At 42.1% G+C, this 25,043-nt stretch overlaps 1 protein-coding gene across 2 annotated transcripts in view; it reads left to right on the top strand.

The window, feature by feature from the left end:
- Nucleotides 1-25,043, top strand: part of SLC38A1 (solute carrier family 38 member 1) — a 46,472-nt gene that overhangs the window by 14,083 nt on the left and 7,346 nt on the right. For both annotated transcript variants that reach the window (XM_028746255.2, XM_077934671.1), the window contains 12 exons: nucleotides 1,345-1,460; nucleotides 12,289-12,362; nucleotides 13,740-13,832; nucleotides 14,962-15,043; nucleotides 16,940-17,022; nucleotides 19,404-19,462; nucleotides 19,562-19,690; nucleotides 20,375-20,454; nucleotides 21,750-21,850; nucleotides 23,210-23,328; nucleotides 24,605-24,746; nucleotides 24,846-24,943. In XM_028746255.2, coding sequence (XP_028602088.2) covers nucleotides 1,345-1,460; nucleotides 12,289-12,362; nucleotides 13,740-13,832; nucleotides 14,962-15,043; nucleotides 16,940-17,022; nucleotides 19,404-19,462; nucleotides 19,562-19,690; nucleotides 20,375-20,454; nucleotides 21,750-21,850; nucleotides 23,210-23,328; nucleotides 24,605-24,746; nucleotides 24,846-24,943 — 1,176 coding nt within the window. The remainder of the gene's footprint in view (nucleotides 1-1,344; nucleotides 1,461-12,288; nucleotides 12,363-13,739; nucleotides 13,833-14,961; nucleotides 15,044-16,939; nucleotides 17,023-19,403; nucleotides 19,463-19,561; nucleotides 19,691-20,374; nucleotides 20,455-21,749; nucleotides 21,851-23,209; nucleotides 23,329-24,604; nucleotides 24,747-24,845; nucleotides 24,944-25,043) is intronic.

The raw sequence follows: 25,043 nt of genomic DNA, 5'->3' as shown, positions 1-25,043 counted from the left end.
AGCTGTTGGACTACAACTCCCATAATCCTCGAGCACCAGCCATTCTATCTGGGGCTGTTGGGAGATGAAGTCTAGCAACATCTGGAGGGAAACATATCTGCTACCCCTGTCCTACAGTGGGAGCTGTGAGGTGCACACAGATCTCCTTTGCAAACAAGAGGTTTGCTGTTCACGTCAGTTTGTGGAACAGCTCACCCACATTTTATTTATTACATTGATATTCTCCCTTCTAAAGAGCTTAAGGCAGTGTGCGCAATTCTCCCCAACCTCGAATGTTATCCTCATAACAACCCTGTGAGGTAGGTTAACCTAAAAGATATTGAGTGACCCAAGATCACCCAGTTAGCTTCATGTGGCTAAGTCAGGGCTTGAACCTGGGTCTTCATGTTCCTAGTCCCAACATTTTACTGCTACACCACACCAAACTCTTTTGAGTTCCACTGAAGTGAATGATTAAGCTCCTTGCTAGAAGAGGTCTCTGTAAGTACAGAGTTCTCTTGTCCTGGAGGAAGGCCTGTGTGGGACGTCACCACCCATCTCTCCACTGGCAGGAAGTCAAGACTTTAATGAGGGTATACCTGGTGGGCAGGGCAACCCCTTCACCAGCTCAGCTTCCTGCCAGCTCCACTGTATGTTGCTCTTGTCGGCAGCTTCAGGCAGGAACACCATTTAGGAAGGAATTTTCCTTTGTCTTCATTTGTTTGTCTTTCCGGGATCCTCTTTCCTCTCCCCCATCTGCTGCTTTTTTGTTTCCTTCTGGCTACATAGATCTCTCCTTTCCCTTCTTCCAGCATCCATTTTCTTTTGGCTTTTGGGGCCTACAGCCCTTGGAAGCCTCTGGACATCCCGGAGGGGGAGAGCTTTGGAAAGGGGTGGAACATGGTAGATGGGGCTTTGCCGAGGAGGAGGTCCAACAGGCCAACGAGCAATCCCAGGCAGTAGGCAATGCCTCTAAGGCCTTTCCTGAGCATAAGTCCCCCCAAGAGAGTTTACCCTTTTCTAGAAGAGTTCAGCTAGAACATCTTGCATGAATGGCAGGTTCCTGGGGCCTCAGTGTGAAATTACGGGTGATATTCAATTTATTTGATTTCAGTGCATCTACTGAATGTATGACTTGGTTGGGTATCATCCTATGTTCTCTCAATTACTTTTGTGGCTTTTCAGTTACTAATAATTCACCTCTTGCCACTGTACCCAAGTGGGCAAATAATCAAATTATCTGACTGAAGGGAAAGGGTCAGGATGAGAAATTATATTCAGAAAAAAACATAGGATACTTTTCAAATATGCTGCAAACCATAGGAAGTTTTATTCTTTTCTTTTCTTTTAATTCAACCTGTACAGATTCCAGGCACAACTTCATTGGGAATGTCTGTCTTCAATCTCAGCAATGCCATTATGGGCAGTGGAATATTAGGTCTTGCCTTTGCGTTGGCTAACACAGGAATCCTGCTGTTTACGTAAGTCATCAACATGCAAAAGGCCTTGGGTAAATTTTCACTTTGACACAGACATCAATTTGGAGTGAGTGTTGATGTTCATACTCCATTTGTATGCTGTTTTAATAAATAAAATAAGCTATTAAAAATAAGTGTGCAATTCACATACAACTTAAAAGGCAGCTGTTTAGCATTCAGGCAGCCCAACACACTGGAGTCTAGTTTCTTCTTTTTCACCTTCAGATTTATTTCTGTAGGAGTAAGGCAGAAGATTGTATAGAATCCGAAGCAATGGCACTTTTCCCTAAGGCTAAAGCATCTCTCAGAGAACAAATGCACTATTAAATGCCATTATTCTTATGTGATTTCTGGGGGTGATGTTCAACTAAGTTTTACTCAGAGCAGACCTATCAAAATTAATGGCCCTGACATGTTCATTAATTTCAATGGATCTACTCTTGAGTAAGGGACGCGGGTAGCACTGTGGGTTAAACCACAGAGCCTAGGAATGCCGATCAGAAGGTCGGCGGTTCAAATCCCTGCAACGTGGTGAGCTCCCGTTGCTCATTCCTGTTGCTGGTTCGCCAGAAGTGGCTTAGTCATGCTGGCCACATGACCCGGAAGCTGTACGCCAGCTCCCTCGGGCAATAAAGCGAGATGAGCGCCGCAATCCCAGAGTCGGTCACGACTGGACCTAATGGTCAGGGGTCCCTTCACCTTCACCTTATCTTGAGTAAGCCACCCCAGTTACCTATCTTTATGAAATTGTGTTTAGGTGATCATATATTAAAATCACAGCATTGAAAACTAGCACATTTCAGAGAAATAGTTCTCGTTCTGAGCCAGTGAAATTATACCCCATAATAATATTTTGAATTAAAACATGTAGTAGGTTGGTGCAAAAATGTTTTAATGCTATGAACAACAGAGGCTTCAATTCCTAACATACTTTCTTGAAAGCAAGTCCCATTGGATCCAGTGGGTTAGACTCAACCTGCAAGTGTTATTTGTGGAGGGTTCTACATTTAAGTTTCTCCATGAGAAACATCAGGTTCCTGAATTTAGTGCCTTTAGAAAGTGTCTGAACCAAACATTTATTAAACATTGTAAATAATAGGATTTTATCTTTGTTCAGTATCTATTAATCTATACTAGAAGAGTTTGGATTTTGGATTTGATATCCCGCTTTATCACTACCTGAAGGAGTCTCAAAGCGGCTAACATTCTCCTTTCCCTTCCTCCCCCACAACAAACACTTTGTGAGGTGAGTGGGGCTGAGAGACTTCAGAGAAGTGTGACTAGCCCAAGGTCACCCAGCAGCTGCATGTGGAGGAGCGAAGACACAAACCCGGTTCACCAGATTACAAGTCTACCGCTCTTAACCACTACACCACGCTGGCTCTCATACTAGACTTTCTATACTAGACTTTGACCTATACCTAGGGATGTGCAGCAGATTCAAACAAATCCCAAGCTGAATGGGATGCCTCTGAGAAATTCTGAGCTTGTCTGAAGTGAACTGGGATAAAAGTTGTCTAGAGTTGAAGCACAGTTTCCAACCCCTCAAAAAATCCAACAAACATTGGTGATTTGCAAGCCCCCCAAAAAGGATTTAAAGAAGTGAAACTCATGATTATGAGCTTACTACAGGCATAGCCAAACTCAGCTGGCCAGATGTTTTGGGACTACAACTCCCATCATCCCTAGCTAACAGGACCAGTGGTCAGGGATGATGGGAATTGAAGTCTCAAAACATCTGGAGAGCCAATGTTTGCCTATGCCTGGCTTACTATATCAGGAAAATACTTGGGGAGGGATGGGTGGAGCAGTGCAAGGGTAGGGAGAGGGAGGAGGCCGATAGGTCAAGCTTGTAACCAGAGGGAATTGTTTTCCCCAGACTCTTCCATACCAGTGCTCCTTACCTCTACCCTCAAATCAACTTTCAAGGTGCTTAGCACAAAAACCACTGGACCAATCTCTCCCAATTTGGCACTCCTTTCTCTCTTCTGGCTGCAATTTTCCAACCAGTTGCCAACAAAACACTAGAGGAGATTAAGTTAATCCTTTTTCTTTTTTTTACACCCCCCAAAGCTGTAAGGCTGTCCTTGTGGAAAAACCGCTGCTGCTGCTGTCCCAGTATTTGGCAGGTTGCATCTCCTCATAATGGACTACCATGCAAATTTCATTCAATTCTGCCAGAGAGGGTGGGGAAAACATTATAGCCGTTTTAACATTTCCCAATAATGAATGCTTATTAGATGCATTTTTGCAATCCATCCATAATGTTTGCCTTTGGTCATTGGTAGGTCCTAACTCATCATTTGAGAATTCTTATCTGGAGCAAAATATATTTCCTCTATATAAGTTCCAGTATCTTAGCAGCATCTGAAGGAGCAAACCTGAAAAGTTTTAATTGCATATAGGAGTGAATTACTTAAGCTTTAAGTGTTAGAAACACGGGTTCTTTCAATCTTCCAGAAGTGCCAAAGAGTATAAAGGAACATTGCAGTAACTTCACAGTCTTAAAAAAAAATCACCTTTGTGAAGCACAGTTTTACAGCTTCCCTGAAAAAGATGTCTCTTGTAAACAAGACAGATTTTATAGATTAAAGGTAGAGCAGTGTCCACCCTCGAAAAACATAAAAATAGTTTCTGCTCCAGAGACATGTTATATATATATATTAATAAAGTTTGATTTTTTAAAAAGTATTTTAGAACATCCTATTAGTATGAACATAGAGAAGAAACCAGACTGTGGTTGAAATCCTGTGTACATTTTCTTGGGAATAAATCCTCTTGAATACAGTGGGGCTTACTTCTGAGTAAATATACATATTGTACTGTGTAGACAGCTTACAGAGAGAAGGAGCCTTGTGCAAGCCTTGTTGAAATGAATGTGAACCAGATTACAATTAATAGTTTATTTCATGGGCAGGAGAGCTTCTACCTGAAATGCACCCTTTGCCACTACAGTGGTACCTCGGGTTACAAATGCTTCAGGTTACATACACTTCAGGTTACAGACTCCGCTAACCCAGAAATAGTGCTTCAGGTTAAGAACTTTGCTTCAGGATGAGAACAGAAATCGTGCGGTGGTGGCACGGCGGCAGCAGGAGGCCCCATTAGCTAATGTGGTGCTTCAGTTAAGAACAGTTTCAGGTTAAGAACGGACCTCTGGAACGAATCAAGTACTTAACCCGAGGTACCACTGTACATTGTTTTTTAAAAATAAATTCCAGTACTACACTGGAGAAATTCAATATGTGCTACTCAGTACCCAGAGTCATTGTTGAGTATCTAATATTTGTTACAAAGGAACCACAAACTGCTTCGCAGTCAAGGATAAATGTATGTTAGGAGTTATTTTAACACTGTAACCAAAAAAACCAACAACACCAAATATTTGTTTCCAAGGGAAGCTGTGGCTACATTGCAGTGTATCAAAAGCTGGGTTACTAGAGCTACAGCTGTTGGAATGAAGCTTTTTTAAAAACTGAGCTCAAGAATCTACCCAGAATATTCAAGGTGATTCACACATTTCCAGATCACATAGGGAGTGAAAGAATGAATTGGTTGGGGGGGGGGGGCAGTAGTGAGGTTAGTCAATGAGGTTGTCCAGAGATAGCAAAATATCCAGCCCTGAACCTGTTCAATAGAAAGAGGAACTCTTTCCTGCCAACAACCACCCTACCCCACTGCCCAGTTCTTGAAGGCAGCCAAGGAGAGTCTTCAGATGTGTTTTCTGCTCTGAAGAAATGTAATGTTTGTGCTGACTGTCCCTCGTGGTACCTGAAGCTCTTTTCGGTGGTTGGCCATGGGTGCGTAGGGTGGGGTAAAGCCAAGCCCGCCATGCATTCAGGAGCATCTCTCCTGGCTGGGGTGAAACTCTAGTAAAAGCTTCCCAGCAGGAGCATCACTGCCAGTTGCTGGGATGGGGAGGGTTGAGGCTGTGTGGGCACCCTGGTGGCAGTGCTAGGCTGGCTCTACCAGTGCCCCTATGCAGCCCCAAGTTCACCACTGCCTCATCCTTCCCTGCGGGTGACAGCAGTGCTATGGGAAGTCCTACTGCCTTCCCATTTAACTACCTCTCTGTTCCTTTTTCCCTGTTGCCACACTTCGTGAAAACAGCTTGGCTTGCAGGAGAGGGGTGAGTTAAGGGGCAGAGAGAGGACTCCTTCCATTCTCTTCCTCTTGTTTTCTCATCCTTTCTGCCTGAGGCTATTTGGATGAGAGGAAAGGGAGAGATTGTGTGGAAAAGGAGAGCAAACAAGGAGGGAAGGGTCCTTCTTTGCCTTGTGCATGCTCTCTCCCCCCCCCCCCCCATTTTTTCAGCCCCCAAGCTATACAAAAGCAGATGTAAGGACAGGTCTGGCAAGTCATGCTACATTTTTCATGTAACAAATATTCAGCAAGCTAAGAGCAATTCGACCACAGGAAATCACCCTGTGGAACAGACAGCTGCAGGTGACTCACACAAATGAGCAACACTGCTTTTGAGGGCGAGGAGCTAGTAGCCAGCCTGCTCTCGGACGAAAGACTATGGCAACCTCGAGAACAGGGCTCAGATAGATGATGAGGTAAAGGTCTTGGCAAAAACCACATTTCATTTGTAGCCCAGTATTCTGAGAAATGGTGGGAGGGAAGTGAGAATAACTTTAGTATTTACCCAGTTTAACAATAAAAAAAATGACCAAAAGTTGCTGACTGGCCAAAAAAATAAAACTCTGGCCTTCTCTTGGACCTTTAAGCAGCAAACAGACCCAGAGGAAATTCCCTTATTCCAAATAGGATTCCTCGCAAGAAAAGGGAAACGTTGACATCTATGTCCAGATCCCTTCCAGCATAGCTGATTGGCAGTTTGAATTGCCCTGTTACACAGAACGGAGAGATATCTCTATGCATCAAGCAGACGTGAAATTTACAGCAACAGTGATCAGTGGAAATGCTGGAAACCCAGTGCTTTTTTCCCCCTAAAAAATGTTTAGGGGTACTTTCATTTTCCTACTCATATTCAAATACTGCCCCTCAATGAGGCCAAACTTAGATTCACAAAATGTTTAGGGGTATGCGTACCCCTGCGCCCCCCCCCTCCCCGAGAAAAGCACTGTGGAAACTGTAATGTGTTCTCCAGTGCAAAAGAGCACTAAAAGGTTAAGACAACACAAAATGGCTTTGAACCTGACACAGTCTTTTTCCTGTTCTCCTCAAGTTACCTCAGAATGTTATGAATGCAATCTTAAATCTCCACCCTCCCTCACACCTATAGCCCGTTCTTATCTGTTCTCATTAATAGGTACAATGCCATCTAACACTTAACAGGGTGAGAAGCAGCACCTTTGCGTTGCTAGCAGGAAGTAAGAGCCATTTGCTTTGTACACATTTAATATCCCTCAGAATCGGGTGAAGAACATTTTTCTAACTTCAGTACATTGATGCTAAAAATGCTGAAACTGTTTGAGGGAAGCCTTGTGTGTTGTGAACCAGTTAAACGGCATTATCACTTGCACACTTTTTTCTTTTCCATTTGTGGAATAGACAACAAGCAACTAAAGAGAATGCTCCGTATATATTCACAGATGTATTTGCCACAAAATTAGTTCTGCGGATTTATTTTTTTTAACAGTGGTTTTTGACAAGAATGCTTTTATTAGCCCTGATCCAACATATGAAACATGAGAGCTCTTTGGGTGCTGCAGAGTTTTCTCAGCTCCGCGGTGCATGTTTTGAATTTGCAGAAAGCCGGCGCTGTTCATGTTTTCTTTTTTTTTTTTATAAATTTTTTATTGCGTTTCTTTCCATAATTTTATACAATCCAAACAGCACAAATGCAGTGTAAACAAGAAACATATTTTCCTTTCTTTTTTTACCCAAAACAAAAACAAAAACCCATTCCCTATTTGGACTTCCCCACACCCTCCGAAACTGCGTTCTTTAAGTTTAATAATGTCAGCAATTTGTTACCTTATTTCATACCTTATTGTAACTTTCAATTATTATGCATCCAACTTCAATATATTGTATCTTGTTTTCAATACTTTTACAATAAACATAACATATTATTAATACTTTCCAGTAATTGTCTTTTAAGTTCCAAACCTAATTTTCAATCTAAAAAATCTTGATGCTGGAGCTTGGTTTTTCAATTTATGCAAATTATTGGCAATCAAATAACTTATAATATCTTTGTAAATAGTCCTTAAATTTTTTCCAGTTCTCCTCCATAGTCTCTTCTCCCAAATCTCGGATTCTGCCAGTCATTTCGTCCAATTCCATATAATCCATCAATTGCATATGCCATTCTTCCAGAGTAGGCAAATCTTGTGTCTTCCAGTGCTTTGCAATAAGTATTCTTGCTGCTGTTGTTGCATACATAAAAAAGGTTCTGTCTTTCTTTAACACATTCTGGCCGACAATACCCAGAAGGAAGGCCTCTGGTTTCTTGGGAAAGGTATACTTAAATACCTTTTTTAGCTCATTGTAAATCATTTCCCAGAAAGCCTTTACCCTTGGGCATGTCCACCAGAGGTGAAAGAATGTCCCTTCCGCCTCTTTACATTTCCAACATCTGTTGTCAGACAAATGGTATATTTTAGCAAGTTTAACTGGGGTCATGTACCACCTGTATATCATTTTCAAAATATTTTCTTTCAGTGCACTACATGCCGTGAATTTCATACCGGTGGTCCATAACCTTTCCCAGTCATCAAACATGATGTTGTGCCCAATGTCTTGAGCCCATCTTATCATGGCGGATTTAACTGTCTCATCCTGAGTATTCCACTTAAGCAGCAAGTTGTACATTCTCGAAAGTACCTTTATCTTTGGTTCTAACAGTTCTGTCTCTAATTTCGATTTTTCCACCTGGAATCCTATCTTTTTATCCAATTTAAAGATCTCTTGGATTTGAGCATAATGAAACCAGTTTTGCACCTTATGTTTTACTTTTTCATAGCTCTGTAACCTCCAATTGTCACCTATTTTTTCTAGCATTTCCCAATATTTCAACCAGCCAGTCTCCATATTGGGCTTTTTTCGGGCCTTGGCCTCCACTGGTGAAAGCCACCTCGGGGTTTTACTTTCCAATAAGTCTTTGTATTTTGTCCAGACCATAAATATTGCTTTTCTGACAATATGGTTTTTGAATGTTTTATGAATCTTAACCTTGTCGTACCACAAATATGCATGCCACCCAAAAGCATTGTCAAACCCTTCTAGATCCAGGACATCAGTATTTTCTAAAAGCAGCCAATCTTTCAACCAGCAGAAGGCTGCAGCTTCATAGTATAACCTTAAGTCTGGCAGGGCAAATCCCCCTCTTTCTTTTGCATCAGTTAGAATTTTAAATTTTATTCGGGGCTTTTTGCCCTGCCAAACAAACTTCGAAATGTCCTTCTGCCACTTACCAAAACATTCAGGTCTGTCCACAATCTGAAGGGCTTGAAACAAAAACAACATCTTTGGCAATACATTCATTTTTACTGCTGGTATGTTTTCATACCATTCCCCGGGTTGGTACTGGCAGTAGTCAGCCTGTCTCAACCACAACCCATACAGCAAACAATCTGTTCATGCTGTTTTATTGGAAGCCGTGGAAAATACCAAGTTTATGCATAGCAACCTGCAGCAGATTTTGAGGGCAAGGAAGGACAGCAGATTAGAATATTGTTCCCTGTTCCCCTTTTTACTTGCAAAGACCATCCTGGGCTTGCCATGGGGAGCTCAGGACTAGAAACCACATTACTGTTTTGCAGAAACTACGACTCGGGGCTCTTGAATAAACATCTGTGACTAAGGACGAGTCACCAGAGACTTCTTCCTATCCAATTCAAACACTGGCCACAGCTACTGATGGCTTGAACAGAAACATGATTAGTAGCAGTTCTTGTTAGCTTATTTAAAGAACTGCTCAGCCATTAGGTAATGTGCTGAAAACTCAGGAAAGACCGTATCATGGCTTGGGTTCCCCCCAACCCCGCATAGTACAACTTCTTGCAGTTTAGAGATCCAGTACTAACATATTATGCTAAGCTATGGTTCGCCATTACACGCATGAGCTTCAGGGTCCACATGCTCCCCACCAAGACATTTGTTCATATAGCACAGCCACAGGGAGGAGATCAGAAGCTTTTGCTTCAATGAACAGTGGCTATTTGTTGTGTCTGAACCCAGACAAGCATTAGTTAAGTAAGGTTTAGGGAAACCATGGATTATAATCCTGTTTCTCTAAACCAGGCTTCCTCAACCTCGGCCCTCCAGATGTTTTTGGCGTACAACTTCCATGATCCCAAGCTAGCAGGACTAGTGGTCAGGGATGATGGGAATTGTACTCTCAAAACATCTGGAGGGCCGAGGTTGAGGAAGCTTGCTCTAAACCGTGGTTAACACTAACCACAGTTCTTAGTTTGGATGGGGGGTGAAATACCTACATTCATTTATTCATAGGTCTCTTCAAAACCAATAAACATGCAAATCAATACAATGAAATACAATTACAGATACAAATCACAAGCTCAAGTGTAAAACTGGGTAGACATGTGGAGATCAAATAGAGGCTAGCCTGGGAATGGAAGTGAACATTTCCAATTTCATCCTCCCAGCTGCTCCAGTGGAGGGAAGGGGAAGGAGGAGTATGAAAGCCTGAGGCTTGCCTAGGCTTGTTTCTGATATACTAAACCTTGGTTTAGCATTATATCTGAACACAACCATTATCTGCTACTAGAATCGATTTTGCTAATGGGAGAGGATGTTTTCTTTCTTAGAGAAATTCCGCAGGAATGATGCTTATCCAAAGTGGCCATACAAAGTGGTCTAACAACATCTGACAGATGTGCCAGGGACATTATTCATTTCCTTGCTTGAATACAAAGGACAATAGTCTGAATGGAAATCACTACAAGAGCATATAACTCCCAGCTGTGTCATATATTTAAACATTTTCTTAATAGGACTCTTGTCTATTCAGACTAATTTATCTTGGTGGCTTGCATCAAGGTACTAAATATAGCTGCATTTGTAACTAACCACCGCACCGTTTTCATACCATATTCATTTGAAGAGCTTTATACTGCTTGGTCCAATTTATGGTACTAATTTATTGAGTGAGACTATTTGGAGAGTCTGGCTTTGAGCATCTGCTGTAGCATTAGCCAGCACATGAGCAATGCCGTCTGTACCCAGGCCTTAATAAAAGGAGGCCCAACATTGGCTCATACCATAATACTTGCAAGACACAAAAGAGCTCTTAGAAACTATAGCTTCCATTATATACCCCACACTTCAGTTCCATACAAAATATGGGTGGTGATTTTCCCTATGTCTATAAAAATGTACAAAGAAAATAAACAGCTTCTCTTGCCATATCACTGCTGTTATTCGTTTATTATATTTATAAGGCCCCTTTTCACACACAAAAATGAACTCAGAGTGACTTGCAGAAACAAACATGAAAAACAAATATAACAACCAGAACAAAAACATATTAAGCCACAATAATATGCATAAAAGAGCAAATCCAACTCAACACCACCTCACCCAAAATAGGCAGAGAATTAAATGCCAATGGCCAAGAGAATAAAAATGTTTTTCCTTGTGCCTTAAAGGGAAGGTGCCAAGTGGATCTCCCAGCGGAGAGCATTCCACAGCTTTCCTAGGAAGCCTAGTTTAGGTAACGCACCACCATTCATTATATGGATAGAGAGTTTGGCCAAAACAGTAGCCCTTAATTGAAAATTAAATTTAAAAGTTCTGGTGGCAGTGTAGCTTAGCTATTGACTTTCCAATTAATGCAAGGCTATCCTGTTCTGAGGGCTAAACGGGGGTCAGAAAATCTCATAATTATTCTGGTATTAAAATTCCCCAATAAATCCATATGGGGCTCTGGGTTAAACAAGGATGGACAAACGGACAGACAGCATTTCCCAATTCACCCCACACTTCAGGCACAAAATTTTGCGACGAATCTTCAATATTTTGGATGTTGCGGAAATTTCTGTAGGCACAAAGACAGCCTTTATCCTACTGCTATGACCACCACTACATCTCCCCCCCACCTCCTTTTTTGGGGGGTGGAGGGGGGGTGATGACACACTACACAAGGTTTGTAACTCTAAATATATTCTGCTTGGATCATGCAGCCAAATTTGCTGGAGACAAATAACCTAAAACTGATGGAAATACACTATAAAATCTTTGTCAGCCAATTAGTTTAGCCACTCAGCAATACTCTAAATAAGCAATTTAATTGGTTTTATACTTATAATTCAAGTCAACAACATTCCTTTCTCAGATAGTTTGCTGATGTAAACAATAATTTAACAGGGCAACTTCACATCCCATGAATTCTCTGCTTTATGAACTTCTGCATAGGCTCTTGCAGGAATGGAGATAACATTTGGAAAGCGTAAAATAATTTCCCTCCCTTTGACCAATGTATTTTTTTTAAAAAAAAAATTAATAGACCCAGGCCTTAGATCACTCCATAGGAAGATGAATGGCCTGTGATTTAGAGCTCCGAGTTCTTCTAAACCAGGCATCCCCAAACCCAGCCCTCCAGATGTTTTGGGACTACAATTCCCATCATCCCTGACCACTGTTAGCTAGGGATGATGGAAGTTGTAGCCCCAAAACATCTGGAGGGCCGAGTTTGGGGATGCCTGTTCTAAACTATCAATTTTTACAGGAAATATCTTAACATTCATTCCGTTTGCTTGTCACCTGGACACTACTGAGTCATTTTGTTTCCAGTGGCTGAAACAATATTTTTACCACTGTTCCAAATTCAGTGCAGTACAGGACCTGGCTTATTATATAACGATGATATATTTTTCTTTCTTATTTCCTTTTTTTATAGGTTGCTTTTGATTTCAGTGACGTTGCTGTCTATTTATTCAATAAACCTCCTGTTGTTGTGTGCAAAGGAAACAGGTAATTCATAAGAACGTTGTACAATTCAATAGCAATGAAGGTGACAGGGTGAAGTATATGGAGAATAAAATAAATGTTTTTGTCCCGTCCCCCCATCAGTGCTATAATAGTGCGGGTGGGGGGAAACTTTAGTAGTGGTCCTGAATACAATAGAAAACATTAAATGCACTTTACTTCACCAGAGAAATTGAAGCCTTGCAGAAGTGTGTCAAAGGAAGCGATAATCGAGCCTTCTATTCATGAAGGCAGAAACAGACTCAGGTGAGACTGCAGGAAACAGAGCAGAACCAGTTCTTGATGGATTGCATTTTCTGCCTCGAAACTCCCCATCCTGTGCTTTAACAAAGTACCAGAAGATGGAGGGTATAAAGACACAGTGTAAATGACAACAGTGCATAAAGGAAGTGCATGTAGTGTCTCGATTTCCTAGGCTAGATAAAGGAACATTCCTACTGCTGGTGCCATGTCAACTTAAAGTGTTCTTATGTATTGGCTAACACTAAACAAATGTATCCTTGATCTGACTGCAGATCCTTCAGCATGTCAAAGGAAGCGAACATTGTTGGAAACAGGAAGGTTTTCTCATTTTCTGTACAGTGTGTTACTGAACAGCACCCGTTAGGGATCAACAACACGAAAGGGTTATTTCCTTAATGCCCTGCTTATGAACTTCCTGGGGCATGTGGTTGGTCACTGTATGAAACAGGATTCTAGACCAGATGAACCGTTGATCAGATCCAGCAGAGCTCTTCTAATGTTCGGTGGTTTATTGTGCCCCAAGAGTTGTGTTGTATCATGTTCTTCTTTATTCTTTTTAACTTTTCACCCTTTTAAATATTTTATTCTCAGATTGTAAGATTATATCCAAAAATGAATTTTTTAAGAAAGAATTTGAAGTGAAATAAAAAGAAAAGTTTGGTGGTTATACTCTGAGAGGTCATAGAGCTCAATCTGCCTAGTTACATGACCTGGCAAAAATAAAATTATGATGATGCAAATGCTATGATTGGGCTTTACAATGCTTGGTGTTCCACTTGTTCCTAGAACTCTCGATATTCAATTTCCTGCTGTTTCAGATATGTACATTTGCCCAAACATATTCAGGTTAAAGGAGCTTACTGAAGTGTTTGAACAGAAGCATTACAAATGTCAAGGGGGTAGGAGCAAGGAGATTTCATTTTGCTTTGAACTCCACCTCTCTAAGTATAAGTGACAACTTCTGACATTTTGAAAATGCATGATAAGCTGGATGGACTACAGAGATGAACACAGAATTATGAATGGTGTGTGTGTGTGTGTAGATTAAAGTGCGAGAACTGTAAATGACTTGCCATTGTTGTATCATATCATGACTCTTTTCCAACTTGGTTTAACCAGGCTGCATGGTTTATGAAAAACTTGGCGAGCAAATCTTTGGCACCCCGGGGAAGTTTATTGTTTTTGGATCCACGTCTCTTCAGAACACTGGAGGTAAATGCTGTGTGCTTAAAGGTGACCTTTTGGCATTTTCAGTCTCCCTAGTACCACTGTACTCTGCTCAAACTTAAGTTCTCGCTGCATTGTAATAAATATGCGTTAGGAAGTATATCTAGTGTTTCTGCAGTCTTGGCTATTTGGATTCACCTTCTGCCCACATGCCTTTGCTCCTCCTTCTGCCAGTTCTAATAAAGAGACCAGTATGCTTCCAAAGATAGATGGAAGTCTAGCAATTCCTTTCCCTCACCCTTTTTTTTTGGAAACCCTTTCCTAGTATGGGTCATGTTAATAACATCATGTGAGTTTGCCGGCCCAGTTATTCTATTTCTATAGGACTATCCCTGGGTTATATTCAATGCATAGACTGAAGCCTGGAGGCCACTTCAAATGAGACCTTTAGTACTTCGTTATGGTTCCTGACTTGAGTACAAAAAAACTTACGCTGTGTGTCTCAGTTTCAAATGATGTCTTTTGAGTGACTTGTCTCTTTAAAATGCACACAGATGGTGAGTGGGAATTGGGCCACTTCTGAAGCATATATGAAAGGCATAAGCTACTGACAATAAAGGCATGTGTCATTTAGACATCCCTGTGAGATACACAAACAGAGGGCAGGTTCAGACATAACATTTCTGGTCCATTGGAAAAGGGGCAAGCAACCTGAGCATTCCTGCATTCCCTTTATTTTCAGTAATATCTGCACTGGGTTTGAGTGCTACCTGCAAGCCAGAATTGCAAACCACAGCTTGATACTGGTTTGCAATCCTGGCTTGCTGGAAGCACTTAAAACCATAGTTTCCTCATCCAGATAACATGGGGATACTGCAATTTAACAGAGTAGGCACTCTTCTCTGCAACTGGGTGTGCAAGAAGAGGAAGAGGGAACCCTCAATCTCACAACTCGTTCACATGTCCACATACCACAGTTTATTGGACCACCAATATTAATCTCTGAACCCACCCACAGTGTATATTTTGTACTTGGGGATATCATAGCTGAATATACAAAAAGACTCATTTGAATTGGCCCTGAGGGTAGCACAGAGAAAAACCAAGCACACGGCAGTGTCTTGGCATCATGACTGACTATGTTCCCTTTCTAACAAGACCTTGTTTTCCCCAGCAATGCTGAGCTATCTCTTCATAGTTAAAAATGAACTACCTGCTGCCATAAAGTTCCTTATGGGAGAAGAAGAAACATTTTCGTAAGTTTAATTTGTGGCTTTGCTGACTGGACTAATTGGTTAGTCGGTCTAAGGCAAGGGTTTATCAAAAGTATTCCGTGCTAGAAATGTTATAGGCTGCTGTCATGCTGGTTCTGAATGCTAGGTGTTACGTCACAACTTCTTATGGGATTATTAAAGGCAGAGAAATAAAAAGAAACAAAATATAAGCCTGAAGTTATCTATTCTGTGCTGCTTCAGTTGTTTGTTTTGTTTTTTTGAAAACTCTATAATAATAAACAAAGCATTATTATTCAAGTTCTTGGGGGGGAAATGCACCATTGAGATATAATATATCCCAATACAAAACTAAACAGAAAATTCCATTAGGGAAGTGGCAAACCACTCACAGATATATATTTTTCATGCTAGATCAGCCTTCACCAGCCTGGTACCCTCCAGAGGTTAGGACTACAATTCCCATCAGCCTCCAGCAGTGTGCTAAAGAGACAAACTGAGCAGTTGTATTCAACTAACTTTTACTTAAGAGCAAACCTATTATTAGACTTTAGTTAGTCATGGCCATTAATTTCAATGGGTCTACCCAGAAAAACCTAGCAGTTCAAAAGCATGTCAAAGTGCAAGTAGATAAATAGGTACCGCTCCGGCGGGAAGGTAAACGGCGTTTCCATGCGCTGCTCTGGTTTGCCAGAAGTGGCTTAGTCATGCTGGCCACATGACCTGGAAGCTGTACGCCGGCTCCCTCGGCCAATAAAGCGAGATGAGCGCCGCAACCCCAGAGTTGGTCACGACTGGACCTAATGGTCAGGGGTCCCTTTACCTTTACCTTTTTACCCTGAATAAAAGTTAGCTGAGCATCAGCATCAATTTCTAATACCTGACTGGAAGGCTTTCTCTGCTCAAAAGCAGCAGTCAGAATTTTCCATAGTGGTCCGTTTGCAAAGTATAGAGCTTGGGTAGCCAACATTGTGCTCTCCAGATATTGTTGGACCACAACTCCCATCAGTCCCTGACAGCATAGCCATTTGTCAGGGATGATGGGAGTTGCATCCAACAACATTTGGAGAGCACCCCATTGGCTACCCTGGTACAGAGAAATGAGTTAATGGGAGAGTTTGTACAATCACCCCTCTGCTTCATAGGCTGAGATATCAACGAGCCTTTTGCCTGCACTTGCAGCCGCTTTATTCCTTCCTTCATGCAAACTGGCAAACCTACCAGGAAGTCTTCCATTTTCTACAGTTTCCCATTTCACTCAAACCAGGAAACTATGGTTAACAGCTTTAGAATATGGATTTTAACTCCAAACCATTGCTTTAATATTCTGTCTTGTTCTGAAGCTGTTGAGTTTCCCAGTTCAGACAAAACAGAAAACCGTAGTTAATAGGAGACTTTCTGATTTGTTTGCTAACTCACACAAAGGAGCAAAGAGACCACATATGTGGACGGGGGGGGGGGGAGAGATTTGTTCATATCTCAGCTTATCACAATAGACATCATACGCCTAGAAGCAAGGGCTTTTCATTCAGTGCATGTTGTCTTATGGCCATCACATATTGCAAAATGTCTGTCTGCCTGGTTGAGCAAACCTTTCCTGTGTTGACAGCCTGAGGCAGGTCTAATGCCAATTGGCATGGCTTTGCCCCTCCACCCCTGGCATAGCTCTTAGCACTTGGGCAATCCTTTTCTTAATAACTCCCACGAAAAAGTGATGTTTGCAGACTCCTGTGGCTGAGATTCAAGAAAGGCAACTTCATATTAATAGCTGTTTACTTATACCTGTCCTTGGAAACAGTATCTTTTTGAGCAACTAGTCACTTAATAGGGGGTGGGGAAAATCCCAACTGCATAAAAATATGAGAATTCAGGGTAAAAAAAAAGTGATGCTATCCTGTCACTTTTGAAAATGTTTTACAGGGCCTGGTACGTGGATGGGAGGCTTCTTGTCGTGACAGTGACGTTCTGTATAATCCTTCCCTTGTGTCTTCTTAAAAATTTAGGTAAGGATAGATACCTTTTTCAGTTTGAAGTATGGTTCTTAGACTTAATATTCAGGGTGTATTCCAATCATGGAAGGCCACATTCTGTTTCAAGCATATGCCTTAGCTCCAGAATAAACTATGCACAGGGAACCTTATAATATAAGAAGCCTAAGGTACAATTTAGTACTGTCTGAATACATCTGGCTGTCTGAACCTGAGACAAAATAATGTCTTCGCTTGGTATTTTCTATTTTTGAACACTGATTATGGCCAAAAAAAGATTTCTTTCCCCCTGAGGCAATGTAAATAAAGTTGGCTAGTCTCTCTCCCTCTTTCTCTCTCCCTCTTTTAAAAATACTGTTAACATATATGTCAGGGGTTCAGGGACAGAGGCACAGGTGAGGGAGGAGACGGAGAGCGAGGGGGAAGAATCCCAGGACAGCGAGGAAGAGGATGACAATGACTTGAGGGATTCCATGAGTCTTTCAAGTGAATCGGAGGATTCCCAGAAGGGGGCGCCTGTGGTCAGGCCAAGGGGAGTCACAGGGGGGACTCGTCAGGAGCAGGGGACCAGCGGGGGAACCCAAAGTGGGAGCTGGGAGTCGGGACCGGCTTCTCCGCCAGAGCGCAGTGAAGGGGGTGGAGATTCCAGTGTGACAGGGGAAGCAGGTCCGAAAGCAGAGAGGGAGGGAAGATCGGAGCAAGACATCCTCCCGGAAAGGGAGGGGAGTAGTGCAGGGAGTAGTGTAACTGTCAAGAGGAAGGTTAGAGGTTGCGAACGCGCGCCAAGTTCAAATGTGGAGGCGCACGGAAGAACAGGGAGCCCGGAGGAGGAGCCAGGTCCCAAAGCACGCAGGAGGGGGGAAGAGCTGTCTGGGGATTCCGCGTCAGGGGAATCCAGGAGGGGCGAAACCCCAGGGGGCAGGAAGACCCTGCGGAAAAGGAAGGAAAGGAAGAGGTGGAGCAGCACAAGCCTCTTAAAGTGGTGCAGAGGAGGGACTGACTCAGAGGGGACTTCAGCGGTCTAAGCGTAACAGACGTGGGGCTGCGCGCCTCGGCTGTGGAGCGTACAATACACTGCAATAAACATCTTTGTATATAAACTGGACTTGGCGTTGGTCTCTTGTGAGCTGGGACCTGAGGCAGCCCTGACAATATATTTTGTTCCTAAAATAAGGGAAGGTTCTGTTAAACATCACCTTTAAGAAAAGGTGAGCAATTCTACATAAAGCACAGACTAGTAAACACCTTGGGACATTCATTAGTCTAAGATATTTTTAATTGACTTTGACACTCACCAAGCCTGGCTCCAGAACCCTCTTTCCACAGTTTCGCTTTTTGCCAACCCTTCACTCCTTGTTCTGTACGAGGCCTCAGCAATTCAGCTTTTAGCTGCCTGTTGCTGCCATGTCTCCAGACAACCTTTCCTTCTCCAGAAGCCAAACTAGTGCACTGAAAAATGCCCATTTGTTTTTCACCGTATAATACATGATATTTAACTGGATTTCTCCATTCAGGGAAAAACTCATAGACTTTTCACTGTGCATTTGAAGACAGGATAAGAATGTGACAACAAAATTGTCTTTTGCAGTCAAGAACCCTCTGTAATTCTACTTGATGTTTGCTCCTTAATGAATCATCTTTCCTCTCACAAAGATTGAATTGTTTGAGACAGGATTCTAAAAATATAAAGATATGCTATCAGAACCGTTGGTGTTACTCCTGCTTCAACATGGAGAAGCACTGTGCCCTTTTGAGTGACACAAATGGTTGCCAAAAATCCAAATCCAAATGAAGAGTTAACTAACAGTGCAATCCTAACCATGTCTACTCTGAATTCAGTGGTAAATGGAGTTAGGTTTACAGCAATAATAATTAATGTGTAAGTGCCTTTCGGTGGCACCCCTTACACACACACACACCTGCCACATCATCCTGCTCCTGGTTATGTAACTATAAATCAACCAAATAAAAAACAATTTGGTCAGCTGGTGGTGCTAACCTGCCACCCATATAGCTGCTGCTTACTAAGAAGTAGAGAGGGGGTGAGGTGGAAGGGAACTTGTTCCATTATAAACGTATAGCAAGAACCAATCTGATGCTCTCATCAGTGTGTTTGCACCATGCTGACTTCATTGCTGCCTCTTCCTCTGCCTCCTGGTAAGCACAGGCAACATGGGTGACAGAAGGTCAGGTCAACTCCCCTGCCAGCTGCTCCTGGCTTTGTCTGAAAGCCAGTGTCTTTGAAAAACATTTGCGACAAAAGTGGCATAGGTATTCCCCGCATGTTATTGGAATATGTTCCATATTATTCACCAGAACTTAAAACATTTAACCTTTTAGTAGTTAAATAAATGTGAATGAGTTGCTGGATAAGTTTTCCTTTGATTTTATCTCAGGGTATCTCGGCTACACCAGTGGATTTTCCCTGACTTGCATGGTATTTTTTCTCATAGTGGTAAGTTTTGCTTGGTGTTTCGGTTAGAATGAAATTATTAACTTCCAGCATCAAGCCATTTGTTTTGGATATTTTTTCAATGGTGGTCCTTTATCCCAGGTTGTATACAAGAAATTTGAAATTCCTTGTCGTCTGGATGAGAAAAATGCCACCGCATCTCTGTCTCCAAACTCTAGCATTGCCTATGTGGATACGTGCCAACCCAAGTATGTCACCATTAATTCCAAGGTATGTTTCTTTCCACACCATTTTGTCATTTTGTTCCGCATGCCAGCAGCTAGATTGTGTAAGAAATCCTAGACAAATGCAAGTTTTCCAACCAGAGCAAATTGCATTTTTACATAGGTTTTGTTTCCAAGGTTGAAGAGTTCAAAGAACTGGGGGAATTTTTGACAATAATTCTGGACAGCAGATTGCAAAGGAAAATATGTGCAGCCAATCAGATGTAATAGTCATATTAGCAGCAACACCAACACTATAGTTTCCCTTGTATTCAAACATCATTGTATATGCTTGTTATTTAACAGGTGTTCCCAGTCCCATGAAAGCCATGCTTTTCTAGGCAGAGCTCCTAAGGTTTCAAATCATGGCAAAATGCAGTAGGTTGGATCCAAAGGTTTCCATCCACAAACAGAAAAGCACCTTTCATCAGAGCAAGGGAACCTTTGGATTCCATTCCATTTCATGGGACTTTCCCCAGTCATTGCACTGCAGCGCTGGGCACCGCTTCACATGGTATGCAGCTATAAAAAAACCAGGAACCCTGCCAGAGTAAAACGTTGACAATCCCAGTTGAAGAGCACAGAATATTCAAACTTGTATATTGGAAACGATGACGATTTTCTTAATGACATTTGGAGGGACTACGTCTCTCCCTCCTGACTCATAGTTTTGTTTTTGTTTTTCAAACAGACCGTGTACGCTTTGCCTACCATTACATTTGCATTTGTGTGCCATCCCTCGGTCCTTCCAATCTACTGTGAACTTAAAGAGTAAGAGAGAAACCATTGTTTTGTTATTAAAGCAAACTGCTTTGTCTGTAAGAGCGTTAGTACTGAGTTGCACTCTGCACTGCTAAGAGAAAAGAACTTTAATTTGAGAAAAGCAGCAGGACCTGTTCATCATCTAGGAAAACTTGGCTCACCCAGTGGGTTTGAGGGTGGCAACATAACAAATATGGGGCTCTCCTTAGATCTACACAGCTGTTAGCAGAGACACAAACAGTGTGAACAATCACTTTATACGATGCAACGCCAGAGCGCAGCCAATAACTGGTGTCTGTCTCAAAGGCAGCTATATCTGGTACAGGAGCTAACAGCATTGTCAATGTTATTTTCTGGAGCTTTCAATCTTATATGCTTTATACTAGCTTCCATTTTCAAAAAGAAAGAAGAATCGCTGCCAACACGGTGCTACTTAACAAGAGCATTTGGAAGGCAAAAGTTTGCTGAATTCTGAGATTAGCTGGGGCCTCCTCTGTTCTGTGAATGTGTGGACCATATAAAAACTCCTTAACCTTACATAGATTTCAGGATCATTTCAAAATGTTGGTGCTCCAGGAATCTCTAGCTAGAGCTGGCACCTCTATAATTGTTCAATGTTCCTATAATGGATGCATTTATACAAAGATAGTGGACTCCTTAACTGCTTAACTGAGGCAGACTAATAAGTCATCTAGTCTGGTGGTCTGTACAGTGGCTGGCAGCCCTGCCCTGAACTGCTATTTCCTAGAAACCAAAAGTGTTAGTTATCTCTAAAACAAGAAGAGTTAGTTATTGAACCTAGCGCCTTATGAAAGCAAACCACATTGACCTTTCCTTATTAGATTGGACTTGATACTCTGTTGGAATCTCTGTAGCAGAGAGAGGGGAAATTACCACTCCCCACACAGGACTCAAGGGCTCCCTAAATTAATTGGAGATTTGTTTTCCTGGTCTTCGGTAAACTTTAAAAACCACAATGCCATTGTTATCTCTTTTTACCTTAATTGTGTGGGCTTCAAACCTTAATTGTTGTGTTTGTTTTTAAGTAAAAGGGTAATGGTTCCTTACATATAGGGAAAGCCACCTATAAACCAGCCCTCTATACCACCTATAAATAATTACCCTCTCAAGAAGGTGGACAATGAAGTGGTATGGTGTGGACAGTTGTTTACCCCAAACCATTCCCCTACAATGCTCCTCCTTGAGATCTCAGACTTGTTCCTGTTAAATGGCATACATTCAAGTATAATACCAATTATTCCATAACTTCTCCCATTGCCCCATCTTTTCTTTTCTTTTTTCAGTCGTTCGCAGAAGAAAATGCAGATGGTTTCAAGAATCTCTTTCTTCGCCATGTTTGTCATGTACTTCTTGACTGCTATTTTTGGCTATTTGACATTTTATGGTAAGTGACTATTTTTGGCTACTCACCTCTTCTGCCTTACAGTACATTTAGAGAAAAAGAAACTAAAAGGTGTGTTTGTTTGTTTGTTTCTGTCTGTTTTCTGAATTTTGTAAATGGTTGAGGTGCTGCTTTCTTGTTTCCTCACTGTGCACAGAAGGTAACGTCAAAATTGAGATATCTTCTGCTTATTTGAAAGTGGCATTTCCTTGGCCCTTGACATCATACTTGCATTCCCAAGTGTTTGGGGGCAAGGAAGTGCACAAACCAGAGCACTGTCCCCAGTCACTTCATTCTTAGGAGGGGGGAACATCTGCCTGGGCCCACTGGGTAGGGATGGAGCAGTTATCCTAGCTTCTTAGCTGGACGCTTGCTGTTGCTTAACAAGAAGAAAAAGGAATGAGAGGTCAGTGCAGTGCAGATGCATCTTCAGAAGTGCCAGATGGGATCTGTCAGTGCATTTGCACATCACTGATCTCCTTGCAACCTCACCCTTCTCCCTTCTGGTAAGCAACTGTGGCCCACCTGCCAGGAAGCAAGTGTAGCACCTTTGCTTCACCTGACAATCTATCTGCTTCTTCCCCCCAGCCAATTATATGAAAGGAGCAGGGAAAACCTACTATTCATACTTTAGCTTCAGGTTCTTTCTTGAGTGGGTAGGAGGGAGAGTGGAGTTACCTGGGACAATAAGGGGAAGAAAAAGTCAGGTGTCACGGGAGTCAAAGGAGAGAGAGTAGGGGAGAAAAGAGAGGGGGGGAGGGAGAGAGGACGTGCACACACAACACACATCAGATCTAGTAAAAATAGATCCTCCTGAAATTGCATCATAATTTCATGGGTTCTTTCTCCCCTCTCCCCAAAGGTCCACAGCACTCTCAACACTCCAATTTTGCCCCAGGAGCAAAAGCCCCTGGTGGTCCCTAGACTTCAGAATAATCTCTTAACATTCCATTAATTTGAATACAGTGAGTGAGAACTGTTGTACTTACAAATAAAATGGGAACTGAAGCAAATGCTCCAAGTATTTGGGCTCTTTCCCTCTCACTTCCTCGCTGAGTTCAGGCCCAGGCAGATTGGTGGTTGACTCCCACACTGGACATTAGCACAACTGGGAACTGAGCTCCACTGAAATGAATGAGACTTACTCTCTGGCAAGTGTACATCAGGTTTCAGGCCGAATTTGATCTTTGCGGTTCAGTGGAGCATGAGTTAAAACACTGTTTTCGATCCAGCCTGCTCCACCGCCATCCCTGTTGCCTGCAGATTAATCACTTGTTGTTTGAGGTGGCTCTTGCCAAGTGACAGCTTCTATGAATTAATTGCTTAATTGCTGGAACAGTTCTCTCTTTGTCTTCCCTGCAGAAACCGTGTCGTCAGATCTGCTTCACAAGTATCAGAATAAAGATGACATCCTCATCTTGACAGTCCGTGTTGCTGTCATAGCTGCAGTCATCCTCACAGTCCCAGTGTTATTTTTCACTGTAAGTCTGAGGCTCCTGTTCACTTGGAGATGTCTTACCATTTCCTAGGAACAACTATCAGATTGCGGCATAGATTCATTTAGATTTGGTCCTGCTGACGGTGGCCTACAGTTTAAAATCAACCCCCTGCCCACCCCCAGAAAAAGTGCAAGTAAACAATAGCAGTGCCATGAAGTCCTGAGCCACCCCAGAGCCAGTGATCATGGCATGGATGTTGAAGACCCCCATAGCTAGCAGTCCTAGAGTCCTCAACACCACCTCCAAGACCAGCTCTTGTCAGCTCAGGCAGGGAAACTGTTGGGCAGTGAGACAGGTGATAACTAGCAGAATCTGTCCTGATTGCCCTTAAGTGGATCAGAACTGCCTCTCCCCATTTGAACTGACCTAGACCCTGCAATCATCATCTGAAGCCCTTCTTTGTGGGCCTCCTCCATGAGATGTCAGGAGGGTGGCAACACGAGAATGGGCCTTTTCTTCAGTGGCTCCCCATTTGTGGAATGCTCTCCCCAGGGAGGCTTGCTTGTCACTTTTGTTACCTATCTTTAGGTGTCAGGCAGAAACATTCATCTTCTTACAGGGCTTTGGCTACATTAAGCAATCCGTAGCCTTTTAAACTGTGTGGGGGGGTATTGCTTTTGTTTGCTATTATTCTTTATATTGTTGTATTTGTTTATACTGTAAGCTTCCCTATGATCTTTGGATAAAGGGCAGCATAGAAATTTCATTTAAAAAGCAAATAAATTAATGCAGGATAGTGCCTGTGAATTCCTAAGTGGGCACTATCCCATTCCACAGTATGGGCTCAGTTAGGCAGCGGAAGGCAGAAATGTGACATATCTTGGTGCAGGAAAATGTTCATCCTTTCCTGTTGTGAGTCTGATTTGCTAAGCTCTATGAGAGGAAGAATGAATTTCACCCTGGCAGAAGAGTAATTAATTTTGACACTAGAACAAATGATGTTAACATAAAAAGCCTGCAGCTGTAATAAATAGCATCTGGTGGAAATGCAGATAGTATGTCCTCTCTCTCTCATACTCACAAACACATTACCATGTCTAACAGTGCAATCCTAACCACGTTTTCTCAGAAGTAAATACTGTTGAATTCAAAAGAGCTTACTCCCAAGTAAGTGGTGTTAGGATTGAAGCCTAAGTTCTCTAGAATGAATTTGGAGTCAAGCAAATCTTAAGTGCCTTTTACAATACCATGGAGGGAATTAGTATGGGAAACTATGCAAATTTTGATTTCAATAGCTCTTTTTTCCCCCTCTTTACAGGTGCGTTCTTCTATATTTGAGCTTACTAGAAAAACCAAATTTCACTTGTGCCGTCACGTTGTGGTTACGGTGATCCTTCTGGCGATCATTAACTTGTTAGTTATTTTCATACCTTCCATGAAGGATATTTTTGGAGTTGTAGGTACAGTATTCAAATTATATTTGATTAAGAAATGCCTTTTATTGTGGGTCACATCAACTAGTCTGTTATAACAAAATCTATGTGCTTGGTTTGCCACAGGGGTAACTTCTGCCAATATGCTGATTTTTATTCTCCCGTCATCACTTTATTTAAAAATCACCCACCAAGATGGATCAAAACTGATTCAGAGGATTTGGGTAAGTTTCAGAAATCAGGAGCTATCTCAAGCTTTGTCCCAGTAGCTATTCCTAAACTAAGTCTGAAACTAGTCCTCCAAGAGCATAAAATATTTCTGCT

Source organism: Podarcis muralis, chromosome 10 (assembly GCF_964188315.1).
Source record: "Podarcis muralis chromosome 10, rPodMur119.hap1.1, whole genome shotgun sequence".
In the NCBI taxonomy this organism is placed as follows: domain Eukaryota; kingdom Metazoa; phylum Chordata; class Lepidosauria; order Squamata; family Lacertidae; genus Podarcis; species Podarcis muralis.
This window is presented reverse-complemented; position numbering and strand designations above follow the sequence as displayed.